The 14,106-nt window shown below is 37.1% G+C and overlaps 1 protein-coding gene across 25 annotated transcripts in view; it reads left to right on the top strand.

Moving 5' to 3' along the window:
- Nucleotides 1-14,106, top strand: part of MPDZ (multiple PDZ domain crumbs cell polarity complex component) — a 110,174-nt gene that overhangs the window by 20,571 nt on the left and 75,497 nt on the right. For 21 of the 25 annotated variants that reach the window (XM_032675116.1, XM_032675113.1, XM_032675126.1 and 18 more), the window contains exons 7-12: nucleotides 981-1,109; nucleotides 2,339-2,542; nucleotides 6,307-6,421; nucleotides 8,815-8,903; nucleotides 10,536-10,731; nucleotides 12,034-12,132. In XM_032675116.1, the coding sequence (XP_032531007.1) occupies nucleotides 981-1,109; nucleotides 2,339-2,542; nucleotides 6,307-6,421; nucleotides 8,815-8,903; nucleotides 10,536-10,731; nucleotides 12,034-12,132 (832 nt within the window). The remainder of the gene's footprint in view (nucleotides 1-980; nucleotides 1,110-2,338; nucleotides 2,543-6,306; nucleotides 6,422-8,814; nucleotides 8,904-10,535; nucleotides 10,732-12,033; nucleotides 12,133-14,106) is intronic. The other 4 variants (XM_032675119.1, XM_032675124.1, XM_032675102.1 and 1 more) reach the window with 1 other exon arrangement.

Raw genomic sequence — 14,106 nt, 5'->3', positions numbered from 1 at the left:
TTTTTTAGCGTGGTTTTCCCAGTGCTTGTTTTCTCTTTACTTTCAAATGCAGTGTATTAGGAGCTGTCCTTTTTCCTTCAGGCTTTGGTTGACCATCATTGGTTTATGTTAAGACTGTGGATTTCCAAACAGGTACCACAGGGCTTTGAATTTGCAATACTCGGATTATGCCAAAATAAATGCTTCCTTCAAGATCCTACCTAATGTAGGACCAGCTGCAGTTTCAAGTTTCCGATGGCGTATTTTTCAGGAGAAAGCACGCCATGAGCTTCCAGTTGTCCCTTCAAGTAGTGCCCCATATGAGCAAACTAGCATTTGTCTGTCTTTCAGAGCAGTTTTGCTGCTGTCAGAACATCGTCTGCCATCAGAGCTGCTTCATTCTGCTGCTGTTGACATCAGACAATGCAAAAATCTTTGCTCATTACATGAGGCAGTTCTGCTCATGCCTACTTTGCAATGCTTGGTGCTACTTTCAATCTTAAAAATCCTTAAATTGGGATTTTACTTTCACCTGTGCTTTGTTATAGTGGCCAATGTGAACATGCGCTTAGCTGAAAATTTCTAGTCCTATGAGATTTTGTAGCAGCAGTATTTACTGACTGCAAAGGGGCGTGAAGGTGGGTGGCCCTAGGTTGCTGCTTAAATTAATTCAACAAGTTCTTGAAAGGTCTGACCCACTACCTAGCTCTGTTTTGTAACAGAGAAGCATGCCTGTTATGGAACTAGCAATTTATTGCTTAAAAATTATGAAATCTTATACCAAATAGTAATTGTTAGAAAGGTCTCTTATGTCCACCTTCCTCCAACCTTCCATTATCAAAAATATGCTCAAGAAAAAAGAGAAAATAGTTTGCAAATTCTAATACCTGTGTTAAGATTTTGACTTGATAATCTTAAGGGTCTTTTCATACCTATAAAAATCATATGTTCTAAGAGTCTATGTTTTTAATCATTTGCAATCTTATATTTGTTCCTTTTAGGTTCACTGGCAGCATGTGGAGACCATAGAGTTGGTGAATGATGGCTCAGGACTGGGATTTGGGATAGTGGGAGGAAAGTCAACTGGAGTGATTGTTAAAACCATCCTCCCAGGAGGGGTTGCTGATCAGGTACATTCAATCTACCTTTCTGTTACCACTCAGTAAGGTGTGCAGTTACTCTTTACTTTTATGATCATGCTAAATACTGGTGGCTTTTATCCACATAAATGCAAAAAAAAAAAAAAAGAACAAGTAGTGAAATTTATATAAAAGTTATATAAATTTGTATTTATATAAAGGTGTGTTTAGTGCTGGGATTTGTACATTTGTAAAAGCTGGACTAGGCTCTAAATCACATTTTCAAACCTCTTACATAATACGTTTGGTCGATATTCATTTACACTCTTAATTCTTTCATGAGTGCACTGATTGTAGTCAAGGGTAGGGAGAACTCCAAAGATTGACTTGCTCTACCCTAACAGCTAAGACAATCTGCTTCTCTCTGCTGGGCTTACTGAGGCTTGGAGCAGAGGTGATTTCCTGTGTCTGCATCAGAACACAGGCTCTGCTCTTGCCTGAAGGGCTCATGTGAATTGAATTTGGTTACCACATCTGATTTCAAGCTTGTCCGTTGGACAGATACCCAGGGCTGCATTAATGATCTTCAAGGATTTAATAGTCACAGAGACTGGTTAGTCTTCCAACAACAGCAGTAGCAGCCTGATAACCTGGAGATTCATGGAGAATATTTACTGCTGCACTCTTTCCCTGAGCAGGTAGATAGGTTCCTTTTACAGATCTGTCTCTTTAATACGCATCATATGGCCTAAATTAATGTAAAGCTTTTTTGTTAATTAAAGGTAAATCAGTAGGAGAGTAAACCAGTGTAAAGCAATATAAATAACTGAATCACAGTAAGAGAGAAATTAATTTTATTTTGAAGTTATGGTTGATCCTGAGAACTAGTTTTTAAATAGAAGTGCAAAGCAGAATAAATGTTTTTATGCTGTCTTTAAAAGTGTACCTGGAAATGAAACCTGGAGTTTTGAAGTCTACATATAGTTGTTAAATATCAGAAGGTAGTAATCATAACTAAACACGTTTATGTGCTTGGGTGACTGTTTGAAAAATGATCTTCTGGGTCTTTCTTTGGAAATTCCAAGTAAAATTAGCATGCTGTTAGGCAACCTTCTTTTCTTCTCGATGTTTTCAGGATATTGACTTGACACCCAAAAAAAGTCACCTGGTTCATATGTCGTAAAAGTTACTATAGCTATGTGGTCTTTTTCTAACTATATGGTATGTGGAAGAAGTAGCAGGATGTTAAAAGATTTTTTTCATCATTATTTTTCCTCCAGCATGGGAGACTGTGTAGTGGAGATCACATCTTGAAAATTGGAGATACAGACCTAGCTGGAATGAGCAGTGAGCAGGTGGCACAAGTTCTAAGGCAGTGTGGAAATAGAGTGAAACTCGTAATTGCAAGGGGTCCTATTGAGGAACCACCTCTTCCAGCAGTTCCTCCAGGTACACCAGTACCCATCTCCACCCCAGATAAACAGGTAAGCAACAGTGAATATACATAACTCATTGCAAATATCTACTATAAACTTCCTTTCTTTTTACTTGCTATTTGAATGTCTTTTATCCTTATGTTCTCAAAAGTCAGGATTTTCTTTCCCAATAGTGATGTTTTCATCTGACAGTCTGGGAGAATTTAAATATAATGAGTCCACAATTCAAGTAACTATATTCTTAAAGACTTTTGGGATTAAGGTTTAGGACTTCCATAAGTATAATTTGATTAACAATTTGTTCTGAGTTTATGCAAGGGTACGTTATTACATTAGAAACAACTGAAGCCATGAAGTCTTTTCTTCAGACAGAGCTAGTTGACTATGTAGCATTTCTCTGTCCACTTGTCTTTTTCCTCTCCAGAAATATTTCTTCTTTCCATATAATTTCAACTCTTCATCAACATTTCCTCCCTGTGCCAACCAGCACACACCTGCTTCTTTCCTACATCACCTGGCATTGCTCATTTGCTAGATGTTTTCTGAAAAAAGTTGACCGCTGCTACCCTTATTCCCCTGCTGATGATTGTACTATGCGCTGTTACTCCTCTACAGCTGTCAGCCTCTTAAAAAATGCTGTATATATTATCATGATCTGTCAGCTCAAAACCTCTGCATAATAGGTCATTTGCATGTTTGTAGCAAACTCTGGTTTCAGAAGAGCCAGGAACAGTACTGTTTTGTCACGGTGGTTATGATCAGATACATATAAATGTGAATATGTGGAGTAAATTAATGAGAGAAGAAAAAGTTCATTGTTTTTGAGCCTCCAGGTAGATAGAATTTAGGCCTTGAAAGATTTTTTGGTTTACTTTCTCCCCAGTTACAATTTACGTTTCAAACAAGTCACTTCAGAAGAAAAAAAGCCATAACAATTTATGCATGATTACCATCATTTTGCCCCTGTCCATTGTAGTGGTACATGTGAAAAAGAAACATCCCCTCTTTTGTGGCTATAAGGCAAAGAAAGTTAATCTTAACATAGAGGCTTCTGAGCATCTAGCAGGAGAGACAAACTGGTACTTTTGTGTCCTTACAGCACTGAGAGACATAAAACCTCTCTGCATTTTAGATAGAGGATCCATATTTAGCCCTAGTATTACTTGTCTGAAAAACATCGGTCTCAAAACAAAAGCTGAATTTGATATACGCAGTTAATCTGCGTATATTTCTTCAGTGTTTGCCTTTTTGAGGTTATCACAAACTCAACTAGGTTTGAAAAGACCTCTGAGATCAAGTCCAACCTATGACCAAACACAACTCTGTCAACTAGACCATGGCACTAAGTGCCACATCCAGGCTTTCCTTAAACACCTCCAGGGATGATTCCTCCAACACTTCCCTGGGCAACCCATTTGAATGCCCAATGACTCTTTCTGTGAAGAACCTCTTCCTAATGTCCAACCTAAACCTCCCCTCGCACAGCTTAAGACCGTACCCCCTTGTCCTACTGCTGGTTGCCTGGGAGAGAAGACTGACCTCCACCTGGCTACAACCTCCTTTCAGGGAGTTGTAGAGAGTGATGAGGTCTCCCCTGAGCCTCCTCTTCTCCAGGCTAAACAACTCCAGCTCCCTCAGCGTCTCTTCATAGGACTTGTGCTCAAGTCCCTTCACCAGCCTTGTTGCTCTTCTCTGGACCTGCTCCAGCACCTCAATATCCTTCCTGAACTGAGGGGCCCAGAAATGGACTCAGGGTTCAAGCGAGGGCCTCACCAGTGCCGCATACAGGGCAAGAATCACTTCCCTGGTCCTGCTGGCCACACGGTTCCTGATCCAGGCCAGGATGCCATTGGCCTTCTTGGCCACCTGGGCTCACTACTGGCTCATGTTCATCTTCCTCTCAATCATTATCCCCAGGTCCCTCTCTGTCTGGCCACTGTCCAGCCACTCTTTCCCCACCTGTAGTGCTGCAGGGGGTTGTTGTGGCCAAAAGGCATGTGACCTGGCACTTGGCCTTGTTGAATCTCATACCACTGGATTTGGCCCATTGATCCAGCCTGTCCAGGTCCCTCTGCAGAGCCCTCCTACCCTCCAGCATATTGACACTCCCTCTGAACTTGTTGTCATCTTCAAATTTGCTAATGGTAGACTCATCATCCAGATCATCAGTAAAGATATTAAACAGGACTGAGCCCAGCACTGGTTCCTGAGGCACACCACTAGTGACTGGCCAACAACTGGATACACCATTTACCACCAGCTTATGATGCAATGTTGAAAGAAGTATCTGCAGCTGCAGGAGGTATAAGATTTCTAGTACTGAGGAAGTAGCTCAAAGCAGCCAAGGGGCAAAATTTAAATTTTTTGACACCTTCTCCTTTTCCTTACTTTTCAATACCTTTTTCCTGGTACCTCTCTTCTGGCAGAAGGTAGGCTGTTTTTAAACTTCTGCAAGTCTTGTTCTTGGAAGGAGCACCTTGTTAACGGTTGTGCAAGACTTACTGATTTGGGTCTGAAGTGAAGATGATGATGCAAACAGCTTGGTTTGTTAGTTTCTTGTAATCAAATACAGTGTGGGTGAAGACTTCAAGATGCTCTTACAGCTATTATTGAGAGCAGAATGGCTTTTCAAAATGGCCACTTCTTGTCGTGTTCACCTGTAGATGTCTATCCTGTAAAAATTCATGAGGTTATAGAAATTAGATCAGTTTTTTAGTGGTATTACCTCTGGCCAAAGCAATCCTGTATTATCAAGTAGAGAGATGGTTAATGCAGTAGCAATTTCTTTTTCTTGTGTTTAATTTTGGTTTTGGTTGGAGTTGTTCAGATAAAGAACTGGAATCAGATTCTCTTGGCAAGTAGCGTCATAGCTCTCCTGAAATCTTCTTTCTTTAGGCACATGCATACTTATCTAGTCAAACTAGGTTTGATTAGTATCTGCCTGGTTGCCATATTTGCACTTAAAAAATATTACTGCTACGTGGCATGCAGAAAGCACAGAATAAAAGAAGAGTATAGCAGGATCTTGATGGATTTTTACTTTATGAAATCCTGTTTTAAATGTATGCATAAATATTGATGCCCATATAAATACAATGACATTAAAGCCTTTTATATGTAATCACATATCAGATATTGAAATGGCTGGAAACTGTCTGTTTTAGACAACTGAAAGATGAAAAATTTAAATCCAAAACTTTTTAAAAGTTGAAATTAATTTTTATAAGCAGTTTTTTCTTTTACTACAAAACCACTATTGTAAAAATGGGATTTTAATATGTATTTTACTTCCATTAACAGTAAATAAATTAATTATTTACTCCCAAATTTTTGACAAGTTTAAATACATAGCTGTAGTTATTGCAGAGAAATTTAAACAAATAGCATACAAAATAGAATTATGACTTTTTTTCTTCTTTTTAATAACCCAGCCATCTAAAGCTGGTTCAGAGCAGGCACCAGAAGGGCAGCAAGCTACATATTCATATACATATACGTCTAAAATATTGTACAAGCAATTCATTATTCAATTTGTACAAATCTCACCAATCATTTTAGTCATCAAATAATGATTTTATAGGTTAGAGGTAATATGCTGGAGCAGTGGGGTGGAGAGTACATGACCTACCCTGTATTGTTTCACCATGAGGAGTGTTAACCTACTTCTCATTTCTCTGGTGAACAGCAAAGAGTGCAAAGAAAGTTTGCACTTTCTTTTTTATGATTGCATCTAATTTTACATGTTAATGACATTAAAGAATGTGAAGGATCTTTAAAGAAAAAAAAATATCTAATCACTGTTTTCTTATTAGGCAGATGCTTCTATTGATGGCTGTGAAGATGGGGAGAAATTTAATGTTGAACTTACTAAAAACAACCAAGGTTTAGGAATAACTATTGCTGGTTACATTGGAGACAAAATGTCAGGTAATGGTTGATTTCTGCACTTTACTATACAATCTGTTGCATACTATGGTATATATACATCCAAGACTTAATTTTGGTATAGCATCTCTTAAAAGAACCCTTGACAGTATGAAAATCTATTTAAAGTTTGTAAGGGAAAAATAATTATTTTCCTTTTGTGAGAAGGACATTCAGAATAAAAGCAGTTGGTGTTATTATAGAATCCTACCTCTATTTTTAAATCAGTTTTTATCTTCACTTTTGGCTAAAGCTTATGTTTATATGTTTTTGAAAAACAGTTCTAAAATAGGTTGAGCCCTCTTTGTTAGAAATAGCCGGGCTTTTAAAATTACATTTTCATTTTCAAAAGGCTCTTACAAGGTAATACATTAGCCATTTGAGTAGTTTGAGAAGGTATTGTTATTAAATTGTTAACAATGTGAATAGTGCTGCTGGCAGATCAAGAATACAATAGATGTAGATACAATAAATGTTTGTTGGCCTGTGGACCGTGGCAGACAATAAATAAGTTTATTTAAATAAACACATGCAACAGTATTCATGTACGGTTCTGTGTATTTTTACTTTGCAATTTCCACTGCATTTTTCTGAAAAATAATTCTGAACTCTGTTAGGCCTCCCTGGGGGGGATTTGGCAAATCCGGTATTGCTAGGAAGGGATGTTTGTTGAATGTGTTGTAAAACTTCTCAAAGAGCTATTGCTTTGACTTGCACCCACATATGTATTGTTAGAAAAATGTATGGATAGGTGCACTCTGCATTATTGGCAGTATATAGCTTAGTTTGTTGACTTGGAAAATCTGGACTAAATTTTAACAGTCTTGTTGCATAGGACAGGATGGTCACAGTTTGTGCGAGTCCACTGTTTAGCAACTTCCAGTTGAATCTTTAAGAGACAAATTAAAATGCGGAACATGTGATAGATCTGAGAGCATATTTTAACTGATTTAGTGTTTGGGTATCTACAGTCTTTGATTTGAAATAACTGTGCTGCGTGTAACTGTGTAGAATATTCTTAACCTAGGAACTGATTAGATAACTCAGTTTTGTGACTTAACACTTAGTTACAGGATAACTTTGCTGTCAGAGAAGTAGCAATAAAACTACTGGACAAAAAGATCCATGGCTGAATCTTTCATGAATGAAAAATAACAACTTTTTGTGTTATCGTACAGCTGTTACAGGATATAAGAATGCCTGGAATTCAGTAAGACCAGTTGTTGTGAAAACAACAGCTTAAAAAAAAAAAAGACTTGTCAGTGATGTGACTTTAATATATTTGTAATCTTATTTTTCCTAAGCTGAATTGGATCATTAGCTCTCCTTCCTGCTAACTTTTGTCATAATAAGTAAAAAGTTAACTTCAGGTCTGTAAAGGATCTGACAACTTTTAGAATGCATTTTGTAGTGAATTATCTTCATATCAAACATATTCATTTAACAGTGGGAACATTTGTTGAGAGAAAGTAGATTCTTTTGAGATTTCTGATATCAGTGTTACAGGCCTGTAACTTTTAGACCTGATTTCATGCCTGTTTATGCTGTTATTTTTCTCAACTTCATGTATGATGTGCAAAATATACATGTAGAAACTCCATAGATTTTCACTTTATTGAACTGTTGAAGTTGTTTCACAGGCAAGTGTGTTTCTCCTGAAATGAATTTCTTTTAGTAAAACGTCGTTTCTGTAGATGTTCTCTATATATTCCTTTCTCTTCTGATTCAAAATTAATAACTGTCTAAAATATTTCTTAGGGGTTTTTTGTTTGTTTGTGGCGCTTTTTTTGTTGTTTTTTTGGTTTGTTTTGGGATTTTTTGGTTTTTTTGTTTTTTTTTTTTTTTTTTTAAATTTTTGTTTTATCTAATATTGGCATCTGTACTTAAAAGCTAGTTCAAATGAAAGTTGTGGTCCTGTTCGCTTATAATTTTCTGGATTTGGTTATTCAAACATGCATTTTCTTAAGCAATTATTAAGTACATAGAAAATTCAGAATTAACCAGATTAGTATACTCAAGCTGAATTTTCTGTCCAAATTTGACAAAAATCAGAGATATGTTCCTTGTTGATGTTGGTTTCAATATTTAGGTTAAAATAAGTTGGAATATTTCTTATTTTCCAGCAAGAATTGTGAATTTGGCATTGTAAGATTTTGAATGAAAGCTGGTCCAATGCAAGCCGACATTCATGAAGTTCATCCTTTAGGAAAATAGTAATATGTATGTTTCACTTAAATCATTACTTTTCTTCATGGTTATTTTCTTATCTTACTTTGAGATTGTGGGTTGGTTTTTTTTCTCTCTTTGACTGGTGCCAATAGTTGGAAATTGTTGCATTATTTAAATTGTTTCTTAATAAATTAGTTAATTTAATTTTTCCTGTTTCTTCATCCCAGAACCTTCTGGTATCTTTGTGAAAAGCATTACAAAGGGCAGTGCTGTTGAACATGATGGCAGAATCCATGTGGGAGATCAAATTATAGTTGTAAGTAAACACAGAAAGAAGCAAGATCACTTGTCTGCGAAATTCTGCTTCTTTAAATTGTAAAGAAATGCTTATATAGTACTTGTTTAAAATACTTAAATGCTGTTGAAATGATGAGGCCTTTTTGGATAGAATATTTGATCACATTCTCTTTCTGATTATGTTATCCACTCCTAACTTTAAAAAATCTGTATTTCATGTGTGTATCTTATCAGTAGGATCTTAGTAAGTGCAAAGTTTTAAAGTTTGATTAAATTTGCGTAACGTTTCAAAATGATTTTTAAAAGTATGTTATAAAAGTTTTAGGTGCTCAGAGAAAAAAGAACATATTTTCATCCATAAAATGTTATTTGTTTAGTGAAAATGAGGTCATGAACAGAGGGAGTGCATTTTTGTGTCTCTCATAGATCTCTCCTTAGGCAGCACTAAGGGCAAGTTAATGTCTCTCTCTAAATGTGCCTGCATGTTTGTTTGTGAAAGTATATGTTTTTGGTAATGATTTACATGCTGAATACAAATGGCTGAACTTGATTATTGCAGTTTGTTTGCTTCTTCTACTGCAGATGCAGAAGAAGAAAATTATTTGAGTGTTCTCAGACAAAAGAATAATAAACATTTTTTAAATATGGTTTGCTTAAGCATGGAGAAAAAATTTAATAACCCCATGTGATTTTTGGTTACTTTATACTTAGAAGAGCACCAGAGGTGGAAGAAATTAAGAGAAGAACAACAAAATGACTAAGAGTCCAGAGGGATTCGTTCTTCATGGAGGAGCAATTAAAATAATGAAATATATATGTTGTGTAGATAGACAGAAAAAGCTACAGGAACATAGTATTATTAGAAGTATTTCAGAAATTTAAGGCACGGAAGGGTAAATTGAGAAAGGATATTACAGAGTTTGCAGGGAGAAGAATAAAATTGAGTGTATGCTTGGGATAATGGGATGAAATTGAGCAATGCCAAAGTTTTGAGTTCCAGAAAAAAACCACTGAATTAATGAGATAATGAGATAGTTTCAAACAGAGGAGGCCAAAATCTTGTCTTTAAAATATTAAAATGATGAACCAGTGATAACATCTGGTTGGTTGTGACTGTGTTTGATTGGGAAATGGGACTTCATGGTGTTCAGTAGTAGAATTCCCTGTATCTGAGATTCTTTGGCCTCAGAATGACTGTGCTCTCTAGTTCTTTTTACCACCATGGATCAATGTATCTTTCCTTAACTCTCTTGTCCCCAGCACTCCTAGCCATGGCTGTGTTGGTTTATTCACCCAGTATTTTCTCCTTGGAGGTAGAGATGGCTAAAGTGGTCAAGCAGACAGGCTGCGCAATGTGCCCTGCACAGCACATGCTGTGTCCTCTCCCACTTCGCAGAACAGATCTGCCCGGCTGCACCATTGTGGGCACCTGGAGCACTTCCCCTCTCTGTGCTGTAGTGCTGTTTGTCACCTAGCTGTGCGGTACTCCAGTGGAAGTGCTTAGCTCATCCAATTTCATTAAGTCATATAGGTTTTGTTCTTGCCTCTCCACTTGCTTTGTGCTCAGGCTAACAGATGCTGAGAGCTCACCGTATTATTTTACCCTGGACCTTTTTTTCTGGGTGGACTGAAAAGCTGCTTAATTCTGCAGGTTGATGGAACAAATCTTCAGGGTTTTACTAACCAGCAAGCAGTTGACGTTTTGCGGCACACAGGACAAACGGTTCGGCTCACTTTGATCAGAAGAGGTCTTAAGCAGGAAAATCATATTCCACCCCAGGAGGACTTCAATGCTCCTGTTGAAAAGGACTTACAGTTCCAAACAAAGGATAGTAGCACAGCCAAAGGTAATTAAAACTGACTTTGCTTTGAAGTTGGCTTGAAACATTTTTCTTCTCAATTGCAAACTGGAAATAAAATAGGCCAGATTCATTCTGGGTAGCTATTACTGTTGGCAGAGCTGCTGGGCAGAGCTGCTGTACATGAGTGCAGAATGTGGTCTACTATGGTTTGATTAATCTTGTAGACATAATGGTATTATTTGCTACATTTTCAAATTGAGTGTTGAAATTTCTACCCTGCATTGCACTTCTGTCTGAATTGCTTCAAGATTTTGATCTTGCAAATCTTCAAATGGCAAGAAGGTAGCAAATCTTTTATTCACTCTCAAGAGTGAAAGCTGCATTCAAAAGCAAGCAGAGAGATAGCCTCCTCAATGAGCAAAAGCAAATCTTAGCTCCTTTCACTCTTGCATGTCACAAGCTCCATGTACAAGAGGTGTGGCCTACACCTAGAGGTTATTAATAATCCAATGTGTGTGTACAATATTCATAAGCTAAAGACCCATATTAATTTTGCTGCTGATAACGTGTGATTAGTGAAGTTTAATCTTATATGCTCTGCACATATTGAAGTATATGTGCCAGATATTGGAAGTCAGTGTGCTTGAACACAGGATACCTGAGTGGAGGCTAGATGCACAAGCACCTACTTGTGTTATAGTTTGGTATCAGTAAAAGTACGTCTTAATTCATCAGCTGTGGCATAATACCCCCCTTATGCAAGATTTTCAAACACCCAGTAGTATGTTATCTGTATGTCATCCTCTCGCTCCCAGCTTTAGCAAAAAGTAAAGACAAAATGCTCAGTGCTCTTTCTCCAGCTGATAGATGTTCAAGATATCTGACAGTCAGCAACAGAGATAACAGAACTTTGTGGTAGGGGTTTTCTGCAAATGAAAAGTATGTCAGTTATGCAAGTCTCCAAGTCTGTAGCATTTTTGTTTTCAGTGTCAACTTCCTGAATTGCATGAAAGAAAACAAAAAAAAAAGTTAATACAAGAATGCTAAGGAATGTATTTAGATATATTTTCAGTGATAGAAATGCAGGTACTGGTAGTTGTGCTTTTCTGTTGTTTGTTTGTTTTATTGAAAACTCTTTGGAGAAGGCAAAGTGTTAACAGGAGAGACAACGTCTTTGAAATGTGATGTTTCTTCTGGGCCCCCTATGCCAGATTCCATTTGTCAAATGTGGCTACTGTACTCTGAAGTCCAGTGGAAGAGAGAGTCGATGCCCTGAAGCATACCTGTGAGCTTGATGAATATTACAACATAATAAAATAGCTGAAAAGATTTCTTCTTTTTTTCCAGATAACAGTGAAACAGAACAAGGATCCCCATCATTGCCATGCAGTGCCAGTGTGGTAAATACTGGAGATGACATGAAACAACAGGAGACAGGTTCTCAAGGTTTAATATTTTATTCTATGAAGACGCACTTGTGTGCGCTTACACTAAGATCAGATGTTTTTTGTGTCTTTCCATTTGTATACTGTTTAGCTGAGGTAGAACTAAAAAGTCAAAGTAGTTATATGTTTAATCATGTACTCTTGATCATGAGTGCTGTAGGATCTTGACTACTATATATGTCTGAAAATAATTATATGCCAAAGATGTCATATGAAGCAGACTGCTTTTGCCACTTGCTCGGTCCTCTCTTAGTCCAGTTTTGTGTATCTACTCTTTCTAGTCTAGTCTAGAAAAAAACTTTTTTCCTCCTCATTCCCCAATATACTTTATCTTTCAAATTGTCCGCATCTTCCCAGCTACAGTTCCAGGACTTCCCCCTGTTGATAAACTTCCTTTTCACAAATTCCTGAGCTTGCATTAGTTTCAATCCGTGTTCTCTGAAATTCAGTCAGTTCTAGTGCACTGATATTCTCTGACTTCTCCCATACTCTGTCTTATTTTCTAATGAGTATTTTTTTTCCTCTTGAGCTCTTAGAACACTGTTTTGCATTTCAGAAGTCCTGTGTGATGATATGTTTTCCAGATTGAGACAGCACATGGCGTGTTTTGTGACATTTTCCTGCTTCCAGAGCGAAAGGGGAACTGAAAAGTTTTGTGATGTTTATCTTTTCATAATTCATGCTTTCTATTATCTTGGATAGATCAAGTAATTTCTTTTTAATGCCTTTCCTTCAGATACTGCTGGGTCTCTGCTTTGGGGAAAGTATTGTCCTATTTGAATGCCACACATCATCTGGATTTATGTGTAGTAATGTTTCCAAGTAATGACTAGACTTAAAACACTGTTCAAGACTGTTAGACATTTTATATTCTTACTAGAATCAGTGGGATTTGGCAGCTTTGCGATGAGGATTCTTGTCTTTGCCTGTGATGAACATTCAGATCCGAAGGGTTTATTTGGGTATTTACTACAGGCACAGTCCAGACCATGGCCCTTGAATATGTAGGGTTCTGTTAAACCTACTGTGCTTGCTGGCTGTTATATCTAAATACTGCTTTTTATTTCTTCCTGCCATAGAGCCTAGACAATGTGAACGAGGGCAAAATGAGCAGGAAGAAAGCATTTCTCAGTTTTTTCAGCCTGCAAATAAACTTTCAATCAAGTTAAGAGTTGCCAGAGTTTGCTGCCTAGCCTGTCACTGTGATTTTCACCACATCATTACTTTGTCTGCTTCCTTTCTTTCCAAGTTCACTGCTACTCTTTAGCTGTTAGAATCTTATGTTGTTGTGTGTGTGCACATATGTGAGTCTAACATAATAAAAAAAAAAATAGAGGTGGGACTTCCTGCATTCTGTCACTGTCCTCTAGGGCTTACAGTTTCAGAAAAATCTTTTACAGTTGTGCTCATGGTTTTGAAAATACAAAATGTCAAGATTGTGTCTGTGGATGCTCTCTGTAAAATGCAGTGCCTGTCTAAAAGGATTAGTATGCAGTTTACATTCTTCAGTATTTCAGCTATCTCCCTGAACTAGTCTAATCAGCCCACATACAGTCTGATTTAACACATGCCCAGGGCATGCATGCAACTTCTAAATATTTTTTGTGCCTATTATCTTGAAAAATTGCAAAAAATTCACTCAACTCTGAGGCCAGTTTAAATATGTGTCCTTTCTTCCCAGCTACATGCACCAAACTGTTGGACTGAACTTCATTTCTTTCAAAATACACAATTAGTTTTGCAGGGTTGGAATCTTAATAGTATTTTGCAAGTTTTTCCTTTGGTAAACCCAAGCTTAGTGAGACAACACATGCCAGGTTTTTAGTCATTATTTGGGAGAGTTCTGGCATCATGGGAAGGATTGTGTCATGTTGTATGTTCTTGATTGTACCATCTCATATGTTCCATATACTTTGTCACTTATAGGAATAGACTAGTTGTTTTATTCTTTGTCACAGTAATCTCACATATAATT

This window comes from Chiroxiphia lanceolata, chromosome Z (assembly GCF_009829145.1).
Source record: "Chiroxiphia lanceolata isolate bChiLan1 chromosome Z, bChiLan1.pri, whole genome shotgun sequence".
Taxonomy (NCBI): domain Eukaryota; kingdom Metazoa; phylum Chordata; class Aves; order Passeriformes; family Pipridae; genus Chiroxiphia; species Chiroxiphia lanceolata.
Note: the sequence above shows the minus strand (reverse complement) of the source record. Positions and strands in the feature narration are given on the sequence as shown.